At 35.6% G+C, this 25686-nt stretch overlaps 1 protein-coding gene across 4 annotated transcripts in view; it reads left to right on the forward strand.

Moving 5' to 3' along the window:
* The first annotated feature begins 2137 nt into the window (after positions 1-2137).
* The window catches only part of LOC117333827 (protein amalgam-like), a 34240-nt gene continuing 10691 nt past the window's right edge, over positions 2138-25686 (forward strand). Inside the window, exons 1-5 of one of the 4 annotated variants that reach the window (XM_033893242.1) lie at positions 2138-2251; positions 14546-14611; positions 15103-15201; positions 18970-19085; positions 25317-25521. In XM_033893242.1, coding sequence (XP_033749133.1) covers positions 15162-15201; positions 18970-19085; positions 25317-25521 — 361 coding nt within the window. In that variant the 5' untranslated portion in view covers positions 2138-2251; positions 14546-14611; positions 15103-15161. Of the gene's footprint in view, positions 2252-14189; positions 14314-14346; positions 15202-18969; positions 19086-25316; positions 25522-25686 lie in introns of those variants that run through there. The other 3 variants (XM_033893240.1, XM_033893241.1, XM_033893243.1) reach the window with 3 other exon arrangements.

The following is a 25686-nucleotide window of genomic DNA, read 5'->3' on the forward strand; positions in this document are numbered from 1 at the left end:
TACCACACATGTCATCCCCTGTATCTGTAACATCTACCTGTCTTACCTGTACCACACATGTCATCCCCTGTATCTGTAACATCTACCTGTCCTACCTGTCCTACCTGTACCACACATGTCATCACCTGTATCTGTAACATCTACCTGTCCTACCTGTACCACACATGTCATCCCCTGTATCTGTAACATCTACCTGTCCTACCTGTACCACCTGTACCACACATGTCATCCCCTGTATCTGTAACATCTACCTGTCCCACCTGTACCACACATGTCATCCCCTGTATCTGTAACATCTACCTGTCCTACCTGTACCACACATGTCATCCCCTGTATCTGTAACATCTACCTGTCCTACCTGTACCACACATGTCATCCCCTGTATCTGTATGTAACATCTACCTGTCCTACCTATATCACACGTCACCCTCTGTATCTGTAACATCTACCTATCCCACCTGTACTACACATGTCATCCCCTGTATCTGTAAGTAACATCTACCTGTATTACACATGTCATCCCCTGTATCTGTAACATCTACCTGTCCTACCTGTACCACACATGTCACCCTCTGTATCTGTAACATCTACCTGTCCTACCTGTACCACACATGTCATCCCCTGTATCTGTAACATCTACCTGTCCTACCTGTCCTACCTGTCCTACCTGTCCCACCTGTACCACACATGTCATCCCCTGTATCTGTAACATCTACCTGTCCCACCTGTACCACACATGTCATCCCCTGTATCTGTAACATCTACCTGTCCTACCTGTACCACACATGTCATCCCCTGTATCTGTAACATCTACCTGTCCTACCTGTCCTACCTGTACCACACATGTCATCCCCTGTATCTGTAACATCTACCTGTCCTACCTGTCCTACCTGTACCACACATGTCATCCCCTGTATCTGTAACATCTACCTGTCCTACCTGTACCACACATGTCATCCCCTGTATCTGTAACATCTACCTGTCTTACCTGTACCACACATGTCATCCCCTGTATCTGTAACATCTACCTGTCTTACCTGCACACACGTCACCCTCTGTATCTGTAACATCTACCTGTACTACACATGTCATCCCCTGTATCTGTAACATCTACCTGTCCTTCCTGTACCACACATGTCACCCTCTGTATCTGTAACATCTACCTGTCCTACCTGTATCACACATGTCATCCCCTGTATCTGTAACATCTACCTGTACCACACATGTCATCCCCTGTATCTGTAACATCTACCTGTACCACACATGTCACCCTCTGTATCTGTAACATCTACAGCAAATTGACGATAATAAGTGAGTACAAAAAAAAAAAAAAAGGGTTGATCGTTCTGCAGTGGCGACAAAACGAAACCATGAAACGGCAAAAAACAGTCGCCACAGTTTACTGCCATCATTATCCCCTCCTTTATATTACATATCTTCGGTATCGCATTACATTCCTACATGACACCGCCGTATCGACGTCACACTTTTATGTTACTTTGCCAGCTTTCTTCTTGCACCGTATGAAATTGTATATTTGTTTATCTGGGATCTGTTTGTATTAACCGTGTCCAGTTTACTTGCTATGACCTATTTTCTGTCCTTTGCCAGCTTTTTTTCCCGTTGAGTCTCTGAAACAACCAGAGACAAACAAGACAAGGTAAACACAAAATATAAAATTGATAAAATTGGAATTTTAGAATAAATTACTGTATCGGTTTACTTCGGTGATTATCTGTTGGTTATGGTGATGATTGTATTACAGAAAATCTCACACCTCGTGTTGTTTGACATGTACTATGTTAAATTCGAATGCGTGTTGTTGTTGTTGTTGTTGTTGTTGTTGTTGTTGTTGTTGTTGTTGTTATCAACCTATTATCAACCTTACTTTAGAAAGATATTTTGAAATTGAAAATATATTTGTTTAGTTGCCCCTGCATTTTACGGTACAACCTCTGAATGCATTCGTGATACCTAAAGCCCTCATCCTATATCAAACAGCTTGTGATTTGCGTCCCAAGGGGCGGTATTTGTAACCACAAAGGTTACGGTATATCCTGAAGTACTTTTGCAGCCCAATTACAACATCCTATATATGCATAATCTGCGCATGCGTCAGATGAAACTATACTTATATGGATAGTATACAATTCAGTGACATACATGTACTTTATTGTGTCATTCCAATCAGCGAGATTTATATCCGGAGAGCGGTGTAGCTGGTGATTTCGAGTGGAACAGCAAAGATGTGGTAGGTACACAGAAAATCGAATATTAACCTTAGTGAATTTAGGTGAAATATAACTTTGAAGTATTCTTTCTAGTGTTTTACGACTCAGACCACAGTTAAAAAATAGCCAAAAATATTTATATATAAAGATTTAAAACATAGGTATTTCTGGCTATTTTTTTAGACTGGACATGCCCCTGTGTTGAGACTGAGTAAGTAATGATCATACAAATCAATCAACCTGGGTATCAATACATAACAAATAAGTATCAGTCAGTATTTAACCCAATTAAGCAAAGCAGCTTCCTAATTATAATGTATCCTCTTTAAGTTTATTTTAGAAATCTCTAACATATCGCCTAGGTATAATACAACCATTGTCAAATATCGTGGCTATGTTTTTCACCATTAGTGGAACTCAGCTTAACGCCAGCCCTAATAGATTAACATTTCAGAGCTAACCACCGTGAAATGTGATTTGACAGAAAATTACTTCAGAGTACATGTAACTATATTGACCTTTATATGCCCTTAGCAAATGGACAGCTGTAGAGTATCTAAAGGGAAGTTTCCGTGTTAACCAGCTACATGTAAATAGGGTGGAGGAAATAGAAAGTATGACATATATATAACCTGTGGGTTTATAAAGAGTAAAAGCAGTCTGCTTCATTTAAGAGCCTTTGTGAGCTTGTAGAAGATATGATTGGACCAGGATTGTTGTTGATATTATATGTTACGATTTTATTATCAGTTATATCACATAGGGCGTCCTAACAAGTTATTTTTATCTGAATAGGTGTTTCCAGGACTACATGTATCAATAATTAGAGGTAGATGTAATGATGTATGATTCTCCCATTAATTGGTAAATATTGGTGTATATTATTCCGATAATGTAGGAAATCAATTAGTCACACATACCCTACGTTATAGTGCATTTTATAATAAATATAAGTGACGCGATCATTCCTACTTATTCCTGAACTGGTTTGATAACAATGCACCATAGTACATATCATCAGTGTTATTTTAACATACATGCATGCAATAGCATGTGTTTAACATCGTGTAATCGTACTTCTGTAACATTTGGAAACGAATAACAGTTCAAAGCCAGGATCGCAGGCAATGAAGGAGATTTCTCTAATTATGACACCATATGCATTCAGAAACATATTTAAGCATTTAACTGTTACCAAATGGTACATGTAGTATACTGTCGATAGGAATACAATTTGGGTGACAGATAAATAGAATGTCGTCCGTTAGGGCGACATGGAATATTTATCTGTCACTCAAATTGTATTCATATCGACTGTATACTACCATTTGGTAACAGTTAAATGCTTATATTTACATTCATAAAGATTTTTTTATCTACTGTAGATTATGACGCGTTTGAATTTGCCGCTTACCCTATCACTGACGTCATCTAGTTCAAATACCGGAACAGCCGAAATTTCCAGAAGGACTAATATAGTCCCTCGTGTCGTTATTAATAGCAAACACATACAATAGTTTTGCACACATTTGACTTTATTTTCTATTTCTTATACGTTTGTAGATATCGTCAAATCATTCAAAATTCCATAATTTCTGATTGTTTAAAATTCAATTGAGCCGTTTTTCGCCGCAATGCTATACGGTTAGCATGTAGAAGTGGTGCGGCTTTGAACGGGTATTGCACAGGATAGAGCTCGATTCCTCGGAAACGCCTAATATTCTATCGACTTGATTTACGTTATTTTCAGAAGAATATCAGTTCTTAAATTCTAAATGAAAGTCGTCTTGACAGTAGGGGAAAACGATTCCAAGGATATATTTGTATTTCGTTCGAAACATATTCAAGTCTAACCAGTCACATCTTAGCAGACGATTTTCAACGTCACTCGATTTTGTAAGGTAGGCCTTTGAAATCAGTGAATAACCATAAAACTAAAATCCAATATACATACACAACCGGAAACCATATCGATACTCCCGATTTTTCACAAGATTTTTTTTTTATATAAATACTGGACTTTTAATGTTAATGTTTAATGTCGTGTCTTGCATTTCTGAAAATTCGGAAACGAGCCCCTGTGAGTGTGACGACATTGACTTGATAATTTGATAATTCCTAGAACAAGAACAGCGTTTATAGTTATTTTGTGTTGACTACATTTTGTTTTAATTATAAAATATTACTCTCATAACTTGTGAAGTTGCTTTCTTTTTTTGTTGTGGATTATAAATGCTAGCATTCGAAACCTTTCCAGGTCGAAAGTAACTGGCGGCCATTGTTTTGACCTGCAACACCTGGGGCTGTATTCCTACTCTGACCGAATCACTGTAAATTGTAGTATAAAGTCTCATGAATACAATTTGGTTTACTAACGACATATATGCAAATGCAACACAGAATGTAAATATAACCTAATACATGTTTCTGATATATTGTACACAGTCGTACGTACTCCTGACCATACATATTACAAATTCGTACATACTCCTGACCATACATATTACAAAGTCGTTTGTACATACACGTGACCAAACATATTACAAAGTCGTACGTACACCTGACCATACATATTACAATGTCGTACGTACACGTGACCATACACATTACAAAGTCGTTCGAACACGTGACCATACACAATACAAAGTCGTACGTACACGTGACCATACACATTACAAAGTCGTACGTACACGTGACCGTACATATTACAAAGTCGTACGTACACGTAACCATACATATTACAATGTCGTTCGCACATACACGTGACCAAACATATTACAAAGTAGTACGTACACATGACCATACATATTACAAAGTCGTTCGTAGACGTGACCATACATATTACAAAGTCGTACGTACACGTTACCATACATATTACAAAGTCGTACGTACACGTTACCATACATATTACAAAATCATAGGTACACCTGACCATACATATTACAAAGTCGTACGTACACGTGACCATTCATATTACAAATTCGTACATACACACGACCATACATATTACAAAGTCGTACGTACACGTGACCATACATATTACAAAGTCGTACGTACACGTGACCATACATATTACAAAGTCGTACGTACACATGACCATACATATTACAAAGTCGTACGTACACGTGACCATACACATTACAAAGTCGTTCGAACACGTGACCATACACAATACAAAGTCGTACGTACACGTGACCATACACATTACAAAGTCGTTCGAACACGTGACCATACACAATACAAAGTCGTACGTACACGTGACCATACACATTACAAAGTCGTACGTACACCTGACCATACATATTACAAAGTCGTACGTACACGTGACCATACATATTACAATGTCGTACGTACACATGACCATACATATTACAATGTCGTACGTACACGTGACCATACATATTACAAAGTCATACGTACACGTGGCCCTACATATTACAAAGTCGTGTGTACACGTGACCATACATATTACAAAGTAGTACGTACACATGACCATACATATTACAATGTCGTACGTACACGTAACCATACATATTACAAAGTCGAACCTACACGTAACCATACATATTACAAAGTCGTATGTACACGTAACCATACATATTACAAAGTCGTGTGTACACGTGACCATACATATTACAAAGTAGTACGTACACATGACCATACATATTACAAAGTAGTACGTACACATGACCATACATATTACAATGTCGTACGTACACGTAACCATACATATTACAAAGTCGTACCTACACGTAACCATACATATTACAAAGTCGTATGTACACGTGACCATACATATTACAAAGTCGTACGTACACGTGACCATACATATTACAAAGTCGTACGTACACGTGACCATACATATTACAAAGTCGTACGTACACGTGACAACATACATATTACAAAGTCGTACATACACGTGACCATACATATTACAAAGTCGTACGTACACGTGACCATACATATTACAAAGTAGTACGTACACACGACCATACATATTACAAAGTCGTACCTACACGTAACCATACATATTACAAAGTCGTATGTACACGTGACCATACATATTACAAAGTCGTACGTACACGTGACCATACATATTACAAAGTCGTACGTACACCTGACCATACACATTACAAAGTCGTACGTACACCTGACCATACATATTACAAAGTCGTTCGTACACGTGACCATTCATATTACAAATTCGTACGTACACACGACCATACATATTACAAAGTCGTACGTACATGTGGCCATACATATTACAAAGTCGTACGTACACACGACCATATATATTACAAAGTCGTACGTACACCTTACCATACATATTACAAAATCGTACGTACACCTGACCATACATATTACAAAGTCGTACGTACACGTGACGTTGGACCATACATCGTTTTACATACAGCCGTCACTTGTATACAAAAACCGTTCATCGACTACGTCCAGTTTGTTGTAATTATTAACTTTAACATTAACTAGTTTATTAATGAACTAGTCTATACTACTTTAACTCGATTACCAGAACAGTTCTCCTTTTCACATGATATGTTTTGGTGAGTTATATGTAGCAGGCTTTCCCAAAAATCAAATGTCCTCATCAGACATACAATGTACATTTGTACACTGAGGAATGTCCTGAATGTCCTTCATAGACTAGCCATACGACCTTAATGTAATGACAATGTCAGTCGTTATACAAAACTTCGTCGTATGTCGTATACAATGATTAATCTTGTTACATCAGTGTATTGAAATCTTTTCCATCTTGTTTTCCCCTCCATGCTCTCCTCAGGTATCGTCCCTTTGAAAGCTAATCTGGATTTAATGTAGACTTATTTCTGAGCCCCGCCTCTCGGTTAGGTTTAGTATATGAATTCTCGATGTCATCGTTGGTTTTGAAAATCAACCGATACCTTGTAGCATGTGATCTGCTAATAGTATGTGAAATAGAGTTGGTTAAATGACACATCTCTTGTTTTCTCACGGTCGTGGACGTGATTGTACATCTGAAATCGTACTTCGGTGACATTTACTTTTTATTGCTTGTGAAAGGTAAAATAAATGTCGATAATTAAACCCGAAATACAAAACGATACATATACACGTGAAAGAAATTCAGGCAAAAACTTATACGATAATAGCATTAATAAGTCTGTGCAGTTGAGGCGGAATCTAGTCATTGTTGAGCTTTCCAAAAAACCCTTTTCAGTCCCCCGGTAGACAGTAAGAAATGAATCTGCTGACCCATTGCATGTGATTAGTAAGAGGCGACTAAATTTGGGATTTTATCTTTCTCTTCTCCCTAAACATGTCCTTCTTTCCAATGTCGTCCTTGGTACTGCCCTGTGTGAAAGGTTTCGGGATTCTGCCCCTGGCTGCGATATACATGTACATGTACTAAAATCCCTATTAACGGCAGTTGCTTTTCAGTGATATAGTAAAGTCATCACATTCAGGGTCCATAAGGAAAGCAAAACAAACAGAAAATACAAAACCCTTGATTCCTCAATGTACATCCTAATTATGTCGTGTTATTGTCACAACGGTACGATACATTGCAAATAATACAGTAAAATATATGAAGACCCTATTTATAATCCACCTTCACGACAATGACGACGACGACACAACGACGACGTTTTGTGCGTTGGCCGAGATATTTTTGATATATGAGTTTATTTGCATTTAGTGAGTACCAAAGAGAACGATATACCTGTATCTGAAAGTAGACTTGAAGGGCTTGACAAATTCTGTGACACATTTCCAGATCGTTCCATAATCACAGAATATCAATGAAATAAGTAACCTATGGTTACGAAGGTAGCACAACTAGCTCTCAGAGATCCAAATATTTTACATTCAAAGACAACGAATGCACTGTCATCGAAAAATTAAACTAATCTTACTTTTTCTACCTGAATATCTTTCATCGGTGTATTTTTTATGATTTTCACAAATAATGCTTCAAAATTATTTATTTATTCATTTTTTCTGTATTCTTTACTCAACATCTACTTCTCAGCTTCATCAGAACATTTTATATATCGCTAAAACGCCACTGTAACTTTTGTTTCAATGTTACCATTAGCTGTGAAAGGAAGCTGTGTTTTGATAATTGAAAAGCGACTCAGCAACAAATTCATCATTATTGAGGTCGTTGTGAAAATCAGAAATCCGTAACTTCATCCGAAACCGATATCTGCAGCGTTTGCAGACGACTGATTATTTCAGTTAGACTTTTTTTCGTGTGTCGATTGTGTTATGTTTTCTTCTAATCAGGGTGTGGCTAAGACAGCGGATCAGGGATCAGATACTTCTGTTTGTTCGTACGTAATGTGTATCGTGTGTTTACAGCTGTTTTTACAATGGTAGACGTGACCAGCTCAATTAGGTGTGTTGTTCGTCACACCCCTTCTATTTCTGCTGTATTTACCATATGTAAAAAGATAATGTTTAAGAATATGTTAATCACTGCATTGTCTAAAGGTGATGCTTTGTTCCGTACAAAGTGCGAAATAAAATTTCGTTGAATCTCGTAAAACCTACCACAGAATCTGAACACTGTTAAGCTGGTGTAGGATCGGTGTGTTATTTCGCCAGTTATACAATGTATTGGAAATGTAGTGACTTTCGGGGTAGAATATTGTTGATATTCGAATTGAGATATTATAAGCGTAAAAACGTTAATTCACTGGAAGGATGGAGTTGCTTTAATGGAACAAGGAAACGCGTGTCATTCCTCCCTGGCAAATACTGAACCCAGATTTTCTTAACAAATAAGATAACGCCTCCAGCGCGCGTTCTGCTTTATCTACATAAAAAGGAATTCCCATGCATCGTGCACTTACGTAAGCCTAAGCGTGATTAATGTATAAAACATAAATGTTTCAATAGATAAAGAAGGTTGTTGTTTTCCCTGCTTTAAATCGGTAACATTGCATTTCAGATTAAATGCCAGCCAGTTACAAAGACAGCTATTCTTCTCCAGACAATTAAATGATAGGTAGAGAGACCTCGAGGTTTCCCAGTCACAACTACTTTCTGTGTGCTGTGTTGTTGCATGAAAGTAAATGCTGTCCTTTTTATCCGACCTGATGAACGACAACCGTTCATTCTTCTACACTATTAAAAATATTTTACATGTTTATCAGTTCCGTACTTTTTAATATTTAAGTTCATAAGTTCAATACAGGATAAGTTTCAACATGCTTATCAGATCCATGCAGGTTGGGAATTTAAATACAGTGTCGTAAATAAATGTCTGTCTTAAATGGACTTTGTAAAGGAGGACACGAGTGGAGATTCTATTTATCTCAGACGATATGTTTTCACTTCCGGAGCTAACTTGTGACATCATTTGTTTATGACGTCATAATACTCCTATTACACATGTTTTCGTATATACATGTAGATGCATATACACATTTTAACATGCATGTATCGCATGGCAAACCAGGATAGTTTTTAGGTTATGTAAAAGCAAAGTTTAAAAAAACAGACATACAATGTACATATATTTAATTGATATTGATGTTTCAAAGGTTGGCCTTTTATCCTATATAATCTACTAATCATTTTCCTAAGTTGCCTTGAGAAGAATTGTTGTCCCATAGGGATAAGTATTGTGAGGGAGACGTTTGGACAAATTTTGTGAGGAAATCAAGCTTCATTTCTAATTTCGATATAAACAAGTGCCGCTTGAATGATCTCGCTAGTCGTTTTTACCACTATAAATAACAGGAAAATAAAAATGATCATTGTTGAATTTCAGGAGTAGTGCGTTGGTTTGTGTAAAACATATAAACAGATACCAACAACAACTCAAAACCAATAGATTGCCTGTAAAGGTATTCACGGCCAGTAGTTTTCCCATCATTGCTGAAAAATTATATCATTCACTACATCCATTTATTTTATCAACGTAGTGTAAACGTGATTTTTGAACAAAGCATTATGAACTGAATTAGATAGATATAGTGACATACAAATGCATAAGTAGTTTAATGTCCACAGGCTATATGTTTACCGTATCTGTTTTACATATCTGCCTCCAAGGGGCATCATAAACCAAGGTAAAACCCAATAGAATACCATTACCTTTTAAAACTTTCTAATGATCTGACAAAAATGTTGCGGATATCAATAATAGATTGGATTTTGTGTTGTTGTTTTTTGTTTTGTTTTTTTATGAAGGGTTTACCTATGTTTCTCTCCGAAGTATTAGTACAAAAACAATTAACGCAAACAACGCAGGAACATGTCTCAAAGTAACCCCCCAGGCAAACAGCGATTTGATATGTGGACGAAATAGATAGATAAAGATTTTCTATATAGGAAGAGTTTCGAGACCATTTATTAATCCACTGAAGGAGATGACAGGAAGGCAAGCCTTTCTTAAGATGTTCGTCTTCAATGCAACTGACCTCCCAGGACTGACATGAAGCTTGTTATCGCTTTTTTTTTGTATTCCGACCGCTTGTTATAGAGCATCTTCTATGGTCCTATATATTTTTCACTTGCCAATTTGTCAATACGTTTTCTTCTTGCCAAAGGTCGCATGCATAAACTAACACTTTCGGCTGACGTCTGTAGGAAACTTGACACAGCGACATTACAATTAGTAGCGCCAATGTTAAAAAACGAAAAAAGAAAAAAAAACAAAACTTCGCAATCTTCATTGATTGATGATACCAACTTTGATTATCTAAACTTTATTACATTTGATAATTTTGCAAACATTTCAAAGTTTCTGTTTCTACACCTACATTATCAAATAGTGGTCAGTGAGCATGCCCTTGCAGTTGTTACATTCGTTTAAGTCGTTTTAATGGCCGGCACTATGACGTCATCGGGAAGTATATCGGGAAGTATACCATGAACTTCCTGGTGGGATATGGGGGTAGAGTGTTCACTCATGCTTGCTGATATAGATTGTACCGTGTAGTTCCGTTACCACCAGCCTAGTTGTTGCCAGCATGGCACTACAACCAGGTTTGGCCTTTATAGTTACATTTTTAGCAGACTCGTGGTTGTAGATACATGTACATGTCGGTTAAAATGGATTGACCTACGCTTCCGTTTTTAATAGAATTATATTTACACTTGCAAAGTTTTGTCACTATATAACAATATCAGACCGATTTGTTTACCATTCTTGCATGGAAACATTGACCTTTGAACTTCGAGTGCTTCGGTCGCGGTCTGTTTTCTGTTACTCTCGATGAACGCGTGATGAAATGTTTCTTAAAATAAAACGACATGCTTTGTTTACCATTGTTAAATATATAAAAATAACATGTTTGACAATATTAAATATGATAATCCATCAAAATGTTTTTTTTATTTATGTTAATATCATAATAAAAAACAGAACTATTTTTTACCGCGGAAAAAAAGTCTCAATTTGTTGTGAAGCGTCACCATTGGCTGTTGTAATAATTGACTCCTCCCACTGTGTCCGACTTTTATATGATTTTTTTTATTTACAAAGAAAAAATATTGTAATCACAAAGACTTATAGAAACAACATCCGTAAGTGTAAATATAGGGATTGAATTTCACTTTTATGTTAACCATGCTTTTATGGAGCAATTCCTCTAAGAATATATTCTAAATGGGGGCGCTAGCGCGCCCCATAGAATATATTCTTAGAGGAATTGCTCCATAAAAGCATGGTTAACATAAAAGTGAAATCCAATCCCTATATGGATTTTCATAATTTACGTTTTTAGTAGATTAATGGTTGTTCATACATGGCGGTTCACAAGAATTGATGTATATTTATGTTTTTAGTAGACTCACTGCTTTGTTTACAAGTCGGTTTACAAGGATTGACCAACAGTTGAGTGTAGACTAAAAGTTACACCCAAGTGTTCTCCGAGTGCACTCCATGTGGACTTGGAGTGCACTCCGTTTGGACTCCATGTAAACTTGGAGTACTTTCCGAGTTGACTCCGAGTCTACCTGGAGTCCTATAAGACACCATGTCTGTCCTGGGTCTATAATCAGACTATATCATATATATATATTAATACTTTGATGCTTTAAATATAACTTATAAATAAATAGATTTTGCAAATTACTTTTGTTCTGTTAATATTAATTACTATTAACATTTGTTTAGTCTATTAGGAATATTTGTTTTACTGTTAATACATGGTAATAATGCTATATTTTAATATCCATAAAAGACAGTTATACAATTTATGTTATAATCAGGTTTCTATGAAAGTTAATTGCTTATTATTTCATATTTTATTGAAATGAAATTAAATTGTATTTTATTTAATTAAAGAATTGAAAATTATTTCAATTAGAATATGTATTTCTGTACAAATATCATGACTTTTAAGGAAGTTTAGATAATATATCTGTATTATGTTATTGATTATTAAAAATATTGAAAGTTTACAGTATTTAATGAAATATTTTGTGTAACCTTTAGTCTACACTCAATTGTACATTCACTTGTTCGGTATAATCATGACTGTGTTTACGTTAATTGACCTACATCTACTTGTTTGGAATAATCATGGCTGTGTTTACGTTAATTATATAATTGACCGACATCCACTTGTTTGGAATAATCATGACTGTGTTTACGTTAATTATATAATTGACCTACATCCACTTGTTTGGAATATATAATTGACCTACATCCACTTGTTTGGCATAATCATGGCTGTATTTACATTAATTGACCTACATCCACTTGTTCGGTATAATCATGGCTGTGTTTACATTAATTGACCTACATTCACTTATTTGGTATAATCATAGCTGTGTTTACATTAATTGACCTAAATCCACCTGTTTGGTATAATCATGGCCGTGTTGACATTAATTGACCTACATTCGTATATTCGTATATTTCGATATCGTAAAAAAAATATTAAAGAAATTCGCCACTTACCTTATATCGCAAAGGACATATTATACATTGATGTTATTTCACATCAGCAATCTACAAGTTTTCATTATAAGTGTATGAGAATTTTTCTTGATTTACAAAATGGGATAATCTTATTTCATCATTTAAAATTTCTTAGAAACTGCAATTTTATCAATTTCATTACACGAAAATTTCGAAGAATGAAAACATCACTCTTCCATTTTTTGTAAAAAACATTTGCAATATCTGCTTAACAGTTAGCTTTATCCAATGTAGATTCAAATTTACACATTCATTTAAAATATCTTATCTATAAATTTCAAATCTTGGACTACTTTATTTTCGTTTATGAAAATATGAGATAGAATCACAAAACTGAGTTTGGTCTCTCGCGCTGCAACATTCTTGGCCAGAAATTAATCAATCTATCTTATATTTCTATAATAAAAGTGGGCTTTTTCTATTTGTTCGTGAATTTCCAATATGGGTTAACTATTCTTATCAAAACGATAAGACATAGTAATTGCATGCATTTTCGCCATCGTTAAGGAACATGTTTGTGGGAAAGTGAGGAAATTGTACCCAAATACGTAAACGTTTTAACACATCTTCTATTGATGAATCTACATCTGCATAGGATTGATTTTCATTTCCAGCGTTTACAGTATTCGCTAAAATCAGTATGTCGATTTTGTGAATCATTATGACTATCGAAAAAGAAATATAAAAAGTTTTAAATAGTTTTTGAGTTCAATTCAAATACATCACATACACAACCTCCTAATATCAAAAAAGCTGATCGGCTGAATCATTCTCATTGAATGTTTACTTCTTCAATTATTGAAGCGTGGCGTTGTCTACTGGTGTATGAACAAATTACTCTTTCTACCTTATAAGAAAGGTGGGCTAAACAGGTATAAGCGGTAGGTATGTATAGAACAGGATTAGCACGTTTACCTGCATTAAGCTCTCACACATATACCTCAGGTAACACACCTTTACTGTGTGACGATGTGTATTGTGATAAGGCTTGTTCTGTGTATATGTGTCGGCATTCGAAGACAGACACAACGAAGATTACGACATAGTGACAACTGTTTTAATGCAAACTGTCAACAGCTAACATACATGTATAATGTTTCTCTGCATATGGACACCATACTTAAGGTTTCCAACGCAAACGTATGATATAAATGATACTGTTCTCACGTGTCTAGTAATGTATGTGTAGGTAATTAACACATGTGTCTTTCTACCTGTCTCTCTGACCTGTATAGCACGCTAAGTAAACCGGAAATCAACACAGTAAAAATGGCGACAACGTCTGTGAACTGGGACCACGTATTTTGGATAGACCGTGACTGTGCTAGCCATTATTTAGATTATTGGTGATCGATTTTCCTCTCTATTTCAGGGACGAAGTGATGTAGGCCTTACGATCGTCTCACCAGTAACCAGTACTAGTGTATACCTCGGAACTGTGAGTAGCTACAGGCGACCTACTGTTGATGTTAGAGACATAAGTAGGGAAATCTTAAACTGACTGAATGTACTGTATATTGGATTGAACAGCAGTACTACATATATATATATATCTACTAGAGAGTCGGCGATGTACTAGCCAGAAGGCCCTGAACATGTGCATCAGATCCTGATTACTGTTGATTGATGGACCAGTCGTTTTGTCCAGCCGATGAATGAATGGGCGTCCTGGAATCATCGGACCTTTGTCAGATGTTGACCAATGTCCATAGTTCCCTCTTAGGATTATATTATACTGGTCAGCAAACTATAAGTGTACTATGGACGGTATAGGGGTGGTCAGTGCGTTTTGTTTATAAATAAACTGCTCTCTTTACATCGTGCTCTTTGCCAGATAGACGTGTACAGTGGCTGTCTCTACACATTTTCTCCTGTATCACTAGATAACACCGACCGAGGAATTACATGTCTGTTAGTGTTCGGTTTCAGGGTTTGATAGCTTCACATGGATTTTACCAGGGAAACCCACACATCCTAAAGACCAAGTCATGTGGAGTCTATATTGTTTACTGCCCTTATTATTCGCAGGTAAGTACAAATCGATATTTATATATATAGACAGTGCATGCGATCCATATATTACATATATGTATTGCACATAATATTCATAGGTGATGAATATATTCAACTGTTTACGCTTAAATGCACTCTATATATCTCTATTTGTCTAACCAGGAGAGGTGGTTGATTGTTGAATCATGATTTCTTGGTATTGTTGTGTCACATTCATTTCACTCTTTCTTCCTCTGTAAAACAGTCATCATTTATGTTTACTCTGTCTGTTGTGATTAGGTAACATATAATCGGTGTTACCATACATTGTTACGATCATTTCGCTTTCCATAGGTGACAAAATCACGTTTAAAATCGTGATTACTTACATCAAAATGGTTATATTATATTCACTATATTACATTTGAGTAATTTAAGTAACAAGTAAACTGAAATATGGTTTTGATTAATTTTGGTTTTGATAGAATATTCAGATACATAATAACTCGTATACGAGTTCTTATATTTTCTGAAAATTATTGACTTCAATGTTTGGACGTTTGATTAGAAAAATGTGAGATTGTTAAAACATCAGTCATCTGTATGTATAATACACAGCTGTGCATATATCTGCCATCTTGTTTTACGTCATAATACCGAACTAATGAAAAATGACTTTAAGATTACACACACTAAATTAATCATACATGAGATTAGGGTTATTGTGTACAAAAATGTTTGATAGTTATATAGTCCCGTGTATTTTTATTGAATCAAGTTCAATTGAATGTCAACTAACTGTATTATACACAAACCGGACATGCAGGAAAGTCCTTAAACGTTTATAATATTTCCTATATGAAGAATGTGAGTAGGCTGCCAATTCATGTACATTGTATGTAAGGTACACGAACATTTTCCCTACATATATCTTTTTTCACACGTTTAATTTAAAGTATGTATAAGTTTATATTTTTATTAAGGTCCCGGTTTCATCAAAGTTATTTTACCTTAAGGAAATTCACAAGCAAAAAAAACGTATAAAAATATTGTTTGATTTGAGGAAATATCTTTCTTCAAATTCTGAAATGCTTTCAAAAGAAAAAAACGTTAAAGAGTTCCCTTAAGTTATATAAGGATATATAAAAACATTGACGAAACTGAGAAACTGAGTCGAGGTTAGACAAAGCATGGGTTGATATTTTAGAGAATGTGTTACATTTCAATGAAAAGTAAGTATACCTTCTACATAATAGTGTATTTATTGTCGTTTATGTCTGAAATGTGTATAATCTGTCTGATACATAAAGTTTAAAGTAGGTTTATATATCTGATGATATAGAAACGTGTGTAAGTAATGACAGGATGACAGGGTACGAAGTAGTTAATATCATTATGTCGATTTTAGATATATAAATGCTGATTAAGTTGGTGTTGATACTCCTTAACGTCGAGAGCATGAATGTATAATTTAGTAGTATATACTTTAAATTAGTGAGGGATAGCACTTAATGTCGACAGGTAGGAATGTATACTAAATAAGCATATGATTTAAGCATATTTCGTAAAAAAAAATCAATAAAAAAAGTGAAATTCCATGCTTTGGTTTGATATCAATGTCGAAGTATGTTTAGTAACGAAAATAAGTAGGTCATAGCATTATTAATAACATTTCATATCAGTCAGTGAACTTATTCATAATATTTCATATCAGTTAGTGGACTTATTCATAATATTTCATATCAGTTAGTGGACTTATTCATAATATTTCATATCAGTCAGTGAACTTATTCATAATATTTCATATCAGTCAGTGAACTTATTCATAATATTTCATATCAGTTAGTGGAACTTATTCATAATATTTCATATCAGTCAGTGAACTTATTCATAATATTTCATATCAGTTAGTGGACTTATTCATAATATTTCATATCAGTTAGTGGACTTATTCATAACATTTCATATCAGTCAGTGAACTTATTCATAATATTTCATATCAGTCAGTGAACTTATTCATAATATTTCATATCAGTTAGTGAACTTATTCATAATATTTCATATCAGTCAGTGAACTTATTCATAATATTTCATATCAGTCAGTGGACTTATCCATACTATTTCACATCAAGTAGTGACTTATTCGTACTTTTTCATATCAGTCAGCTGTCAGCTTTATTACTATATAATAGCTTATCATTATTGTGTTATTTGGTGTTTACGCTGTAATATAACCTGGAACCGTTTGCTATTTTAAAATTTTGAGAATGATGAAATATACAAGAGTGTTGATAAAATTGTACGTTTTTTATTCATGACTTTTTCAATAAAGTAAATGTAAAAATGTTGAGTTAAGTACATAAAACATTCATCCTGTAAACCAACAATATGATATATGTACAATTGTATGCATGTTATATATGCTGAATGGAGTTAAAATAGATTATTCTTATTTTACGACTATATTTTTGAGGTTACATCTTACTTTGTAACGTACATGTGTAACAAGTCAAAAGTGTTTGTTTTATTGAAATATTTTCAGTTCTTAACCATTTTTTATATGAATCATGATGTAAACGAATTATTCATCGGACACAAGTTTTGCTAATAGTTACTGACGGGTATTAAGATATGTCATCATTCATTTTTGTCTTCATGTCAAAACAAATACATACTACCACTTCAATCAGATATATATCCACTATATATACGGCTATAATTAGATATATGTACACTCAAACTTCTGGCTATAATCATGTATATTTACACTCAAACTTCTGGCTATAATCAGACATATGTACACTCAAACTTCTGGCACTTATACATCTGGTTACACTGTATATTCAGATATATGCACAATCATAATTTTGTTTCAATCTATAATATTTTTGTAGTTTATCGTTTGTCCTTCACCTTCGTGTCATGATTTAATCACGTGACATTTTAAATCGATGAAAATCAATGATGACATTCTATTGGCCAAGCACAATGGCATGAGAGGTGATAGATATCGGCCCAATGCCGGGTATATATATCCGGACGTCTGGCTGTCGTTAATATTGATGTTCTTTAGCTAGTTAACAGTCGTGTACGGCATGTGTGTGGTATTATACACATCAGTATGCAATTGAGCACATATTTGACTAAAACAATTGGTACTTGAGCATATTATACCATCGTAGAGTATGGACTTGGAGCATGGTGGTATGTTTACTGTGTAAACAATGGTCTATTTAAGGTCAACAGCCCTACAGCCATAGACGCGAAAAGGTCATTCCAGGTGATTCAGAAGTATATTAGCGAAGTGACTTGTAGTAACATTTGCTTCTACTATAAAAAAGATAAAATCGAGCCCAATTTCCGTTATTGTATTTCCATATACTCCCTCCCCCCCCCCCCCCCCCCCCCCCCCCCCCCCCCCCCCCCCCCCCCCCCCCCCCCCCCCCCTACCCTCATAGTATCAATTCAAGTGACGTAATGCTAAAACCGCCCTGTGATATCGGATGATCGGAGGGATATCTAACATCAACGTGAAGAGAGAATGTGGTTAACCATTAATGAAAAAAACGGGAAGATAATTTAAAACAAACCACAACGTTCACTGTAACTTCTATCACTGATAAGAAATGCGGTCCAACTGGTTCGCCTGGTATTATTATAGTATTATACTGTAGAGGGATTACAGCACTGTAGGTCGTCCGTCCTGTTACAAGTTACAACCTGTGCTGATTCTTGTACTTTTTAGTGATAGTCTTGAGAAATGTTCTTTCCATGTTGTACACATACGTCTTCGTTTGTTTTCAGTGGTAACCGGGGGCAGCGGTCCTGTCCTAGATCAGAATCCTATTACAGTTAACATTATAGCGGGATACACGGCCGTGCTGCCTTGTACAGTGAAAAACAAGGATCCAAGAACTCGGGTAACTACGTCGTATATAACAAATGTAAAATATTAAACAGACTATCCATGTAGCAGTAAAGGTTTGTATGTTGTCTACAAAATGATAACGAAAATGGCATGGTTCTGGATAACACTATTTATAATAAAATATGCAAAAAGCATTAAAATTGAAATCCATATAAGGGAAGGGGGTGAAAGATTAATTTTCTATACTGTGACATCATTTATTTTTGACGGCCTAATAGTGTTGTTACACTTTAGCAGTGCGCTATTTGATCAATTGATTTTCTAAATGCACAAAATATCGCAATCTTATCATATCCGTGTAGACATATGACATTGTTCAATCATCATTTTTGTCATTATTTAAGCTGCCATATGTATGAACACGTTTTTATACTGGTATCTGGTGTTCAGGTTAAATAACACAATCTTTCGATTTCTAATTAACTATAAACACCAATTGTTAGGGTTTAAAACGCTATAACTTAGCATTGTTCTCCTTCCCACGTACTGAGGTAAAATCCTTGCTGACTGTTGTCTCTCGGCGATCAGTCAAAATACGTGCTGATTGATTAGGAACTCCTACAGAGGCGAACTAAATGATGAAGCTTTCTCACGTAATGTGTAGAACACAGCTTCGTGTATGGAAGTAACGCATTAAGGGGAATGGTTGGTGATTTTATAGATAGCTAAAGCACCTGCATGATATTGTCAAATGTTGAATCTTTAGATAGAAATAAGATAGCAGGGTATCATTCGGCGTGGTTTAAAGAATGGGATATCAGGGAATATTGATCTGTTATACCAAACGATCCTATGAAATTATTTCTGTTTCCCATACTTTATACACACACCCCTGCTGATCGCCTAACCTTATCTGACGTACGCAGGTTAACATTTAGATAGGTTGTTTTTGTGGAGGAGATAAGATGCTACAGTTCAAAGAGTGCACTCATTCGGGGTCAGAATGGTTGGATGATCCCTACGAATAAGTGTCATAACAGAAAGGTGACGCTTAGAGGTTTCAGCAAGAAGGCCCCGATGGAGATCCGTATAACCCGGCTATATATCTGGTAACTCACTGACCCAGTACTACCGGGATATATATCTGGTAACTCACTGACCCCGTACTACCGGGTTACATATCTGGTTAATCACAGACCCCGTACTGCCGGGTTATATATCTGGTAACTCACTGACCCCATACTACCGGGATATATATCTGGTTAATCACTGACCCCGTACTACCGGGCTATATATCTGGTTAATCACTGACCCCGTACTACCGGGTTATATATCTGGTAACTCACTGACCCCATACTACCGGGATATATATCTGGTTAATCACAGACCCCGTACTGCCGGGTTATATATCTGGTAACTCACTGACCCCATACTACCGGGTTACATATCTGGTTAACCACCGACCCCGTACTACCGGGTTATATATCTGGTAACTCACTGACCCCATACTACCGGGATATATATCTGGTTAATCACTGACCCCGTACTACCGGGCTATATATCTGGTTAATCACTGACCCCGTACTACCGGGTTATATATCTGGTTAATCACTGACACCCGTATCTGGTTAATCACTGACCCCGTACTACCGGGCTATATATCTGGTTAATCACCGACCCCCGTTCTACCGGGCTTATTACAATTAAAATTACAGTAATCTAGACTTTTCTGTAGGCCTAGAAGTCGCCATGACTTTCGTCCGATAGTGTTGAGATCTGATTGACTGGGATGCTTTAAAGATTAAGACTAAATTTCGAAGCATCATAGGTGTTCAATATTTCGCACGTGACCGTACAATGGTCATATTAGCCGTGCAATTGTTCAGAATATAGGCCATGCGTATGGTTAACTTAGTTAAGGACAATCAAACGCATTACGTAAAGAAAGTCAGGGTTATCTCTGACCCCATATTACCCGGCCTTATATCTTGTTAACCGAGTACTGGTCTATAATTATTATTCCTCTAACACTCTTTGGTTTCGGTGATATCGCTTACAGTCTGCCAGATTTTAGCATTCTCTTTTTGCCATTTAATCGGTTTATGTTGAAATGTACCGTATGCAGTTTATCTATTAACACGGTAAACACCCGTGTGTATATATCAGAGGAAGTTTGAAACCACACTACAGAGAAGTTAAATATTGAAATAAACTTGACAGTAATTAGACACCTGCGTTGTATCTTGACAGATGTAGACTTTACATGCCACATACAGTTTCGATATCAACATGTATAGTTAACGTTCAAAAGTCTACACAAACTTGCTACATAACAGAGGCCATTTGCCATGCTAATTTTCAGGTTATAAAATCAGTGTAGCTCCCATGTAATAACATTCTTATCATCATTAAAGTAAAACAGGTACAGTCATGAAGATGCCATCATACTGCATATACTTGACTACCCCCTGTCTCTAGAATATTAAAATTATAAGTAAAATTTAGCTTCATGACTTTGGTCCCTAGGATATGTCTGAAACTAGGGGCAAATAATCTAGTATTAGAATTTAGCTTGGCAGTTCTTAATAAAAAGAACTTAGGGTCTGGTGGCCAGTATATGCATATACATATTATCTGAAGTGAATTAACAAGCATTGAACACAAACATGTAAATAGATCAGAGTTCTCAAAATAGATTTTAAAAAAGGATTAAGGTTCATATTAACACGGAGGCCTCTGAATAGTACAATAATAATTGGAGCAGGTGTTCCGGAATTATGAACATCTTTTGTTTCGTTTTCGACGTCAGTTGTAACTAAAGATCTAGGTAAACGGTTGATGCTGAAGGATCTGTAGTGTTTATTTACTCAATTATTCTCACGATTATGTGTATCCTATCCTGGTCTTAATCGAAATTATACCTAATAAAGTGCTAGTGACGTCGTTCGCCTTTCTTGTAAAATTAAGATATGCATGAAGTTGTATAGTGTAGGGAAATCAAAAAACTGGATTTGCAAGCTTGAATCTGTTTCACTCTGTCATGTTTTGTCATGTGGAGAAAAGGCAGGTTTCATTTACAACATTCTAGCAACAATTTTGGTATGATATTCTCAAAATATATCGATGAATATAGGAGAGCATAGTAGACCAATGTTTATAGCTTCATGTTCCACGAGAAATCTTCAAATGACGCAGAATTGCAATCAAGAATCTTACATAATCATAATATACAATTAATATAAAATTTCAAAGGGACTAGATTACATGCTTTCATACAAACATTCCGAAAAGTAGCTGCGTGAAATGTCTTTCTGATGATTTATAGCGATTCAGCAGTCGATGCTCAATTTGTAAAGGGTTATCGAAGATATGAGATATGCCATCAGAAGATGTGTTTCACACCGTTATGCAGCCCTCCTGTGAAATAAACCACATGTTTTACTTGCCCCATAATGAAGAGATTGCGCGACCTACGTCATGATGAAAAGATTGCAGATGTATGGTTTTGTTGTCAAAAACATAAAATCTTGAGACATTTTCTAAATAACTTGGCTCGTCGGTATTTTCCTTTAGACAGATTCCTACATTTTAAAAATTCAAGAAACATCATCTTTTAAATAATCTAAAAAGCTCGTTAAATTTCGAAGTAATTGGCATAGCCTGCCTCAGTGACGCAAGCATTTTAAGATGACTTTTATTCCCTAGAGATCCTATATCAAAACAGTTATTTTCCCACACTGAAACTCTCATCAAATAGAAAAGTAATATGGATGGTCTGTTTTTATCAATTTAAAGAACCCACAATACATAATTTCGAGAGTTGGTTTTGATTTGTCATTTAATTAGTCCATTGATACATTCCGTGGGTTCCAAGAAAGAGCTTTGTAGATGCATTATACCAAGTAAGGAATAAAACGGAATTGTTTTTTTGTACATCCAATGCAAACGGAAGTGAAGTCATCAGGGTTCCTAATAAATATTGAGATATATAGTCAGAGGAGCTCTAACTCATTCAATATTACATTTTAGGCCAAGGTGATATCTGTCTAAAATACAATAAGTCAGTTTGTGACAAACCTTTTATCAACACGTAGCCCTGCCGGACTCCTCTTGAAACATTACAACATCTCCTCCTATTTCATAACGACTCCGGTACCATCTGTTATTATAGGAAATCAATTACTCTTTCTCAGGTGTGGTCATCCGCCTGGCCTTCCTTGTATTTCATTTCCTACTTTACAGTCTCTGATCCTTGAGTTATATAGTTGACAGTAGGACAATTAAAGCGTTTCAGTGTATAGATATTAGAAATAGATTTAGCTAAAGTAATTAATTACAACAATGTTACAAGAATAGTATAAACGTTTTAAAGTTGACTTTAATCTGCACAGTTCTTTATTTGCTTTCTGCTTCCCGATGTCAGGGCATGATCAATCAGGCTCTGTCGACAAATTCAAGCTTCCTTATCAAACATCTATAATTAGGATATAATCCCCCAATTTGATAGAACTTGTTATTTGATGTGTTAGATTTCCTAGTGTGTAGAGGAAGTCACAAACAGACCCCCCAGAAACTGTGGCTGGCGCGAGGATCTGGATGTCCAAAGCATTGTCATCTTGTATACATTTTGTACAATGTACTTATATTCGAAATGATTATTTTCTATGAATACAATATCTTGGTTCTTGAGGAATAGTGATTATCCCTCCGCAGCTTATTTATTCTTGAAAATCAAATAATTTTGCCACAAAAAATCCATATTTCCATCTGATCCAAAACTTTATACTGATGTGAAAGATTAGTCTGCCGAACGGTGAATCATGGTCCGCACGTCGTGGTTTCCTAAATGTTCACGTAAAGGTCAAACCAAGTGGAAAGTCCACATAATCGGTATGTGGTCGCCATGTCCTTGGGGTAAACCCATAATGACCCAATCGATTTACCCATCTTCACTGGCCTTGGTATCCCCGACGTTATCATACCATATGTTGCTTTCCATATGTTTGACGCATATTTAGATTTTATGAGCATAACATGTTAATATTTTATATTTGGTATCGCTATTGATATCTTCTAACTCTTCGTTCTTGGATGTAAGATTTACAATGTATTATTCCAATATAAGAGTCACCATTAGTGGTACACATCAGGACATAACGGTTTGTGAGTGTTGATTGCAAAATGCGTCCAACCGTATGTTAACGATACTGTTCTATAAATAGTTGGGTGAATTACTCATTACTGGGAACCAATAATTCACATCATCGCTAGTTACACAATTAATACACATATTTAATTCCACAAAGTTTGTTTTGCTTTACTAGTATATATTTCCATCGCTGCTATTATGATAATTCATATATTATTTACATAGAAGATTTATACAATGCTGAAAGAAAATAGTTGAATTACTACATTTATTGTATGTCGACCCTATTTCCCGGCATTGGTTGGACTTCGAAATATGAATAGACATTATTATGACTTCACGTATACTGATACTGTTGTTGCAAAAATGCAAAATAAAATGAATATAACGAACTGAATGTAAAGAAGACACTATGGTTCCGCCCCAGCCTTCAAAGTTGACGTTCAATACCACGTATGACGGTAAACACGACATACCACTTGTAAAACAATTAAGTTGTCGCCAAAAAGGGAAACACCCACTTAGAACTGTAAATGTTAACCGGAGACGGTTGTCATCCTGTAAATATGATAATAATACGGTGTTCATGTCACAAATAAAACACATCACTATGGTAACAAATGTACAGTCAAATATCATTATACAGAACTCTCGTAACAAATGTAAAGTCATATATCATTAAATAGAACAGTTGTAACAAATTAAATGTACTGTCAAATCTCACTTTATAGAATATTCTCGTGACAAATATGTATCAAAATATCATTATATAGGATTTTATTAAAAAAAATGTACAGTCGAATATCGACGGTAAACACTATGTTAAATATATCGGTTACTTCGAATACTCGTATAATTGCTGTTTAATGTCCCCATTGACATCGGGATAACGAGGTTCGAGTGTAATTATATATTAACACACCACCATTTGTACATGTATATACAGGTACAGCACTAGCAGTTCTATCAATATTTGATGAGAACTATCAACCATATTTCAATTATGTAGCGTGTATAAGACAGTGTTTCTAGTACTGAAAGATTCTTCCATAATCCATACATTTTTAAAAATTGTTCTGCATTGTTATACATTTTTCCTCGAGATTTAGAAAATATTCTTTTTCGCTTAAACAGGTGTTATGGATCGGACCGTCAGGAGTTCTTTTGACAATGAACAAAGACACACGAACGACGGATGAAAGGATAAGTCTGCGTAGTCCGTACGAGGATGACTGGAATCTACGTATTGAGCAAGTCAAATACAGTGACCGCGGGGACTACAAGTGTAAACTGGCCACCAGCCCGGCACAGGTCAAGGTGGCAACGCTCAACGTTTTACGTAAGTAACCTTATTCAGTTCACAGGCGTCTAGTTAGTAAAAATAACCGTTCTCCTACTACTGTATATCAACAAGGTGTAACACTTGAAAAGTCGGAAGAGGGGTGAGCTCTGATTCACTTTTAATTAAAGTCCAATCCGACTAAAATATATAATGCACACAAAC

This window comes from Pecten maximus, chromosome 9, assembly GCF_902652985.1.
Source record: "Pecten maximus chromosome 9, xPecMax1.1, whole genome shotgun sequence".
Classification (NCBI taxonomy): Eukaryota; Metazoa; Mollusca; class Bivalvia; order Pectinida; family Pectinidae; genus Pecten; species Pecten maximus.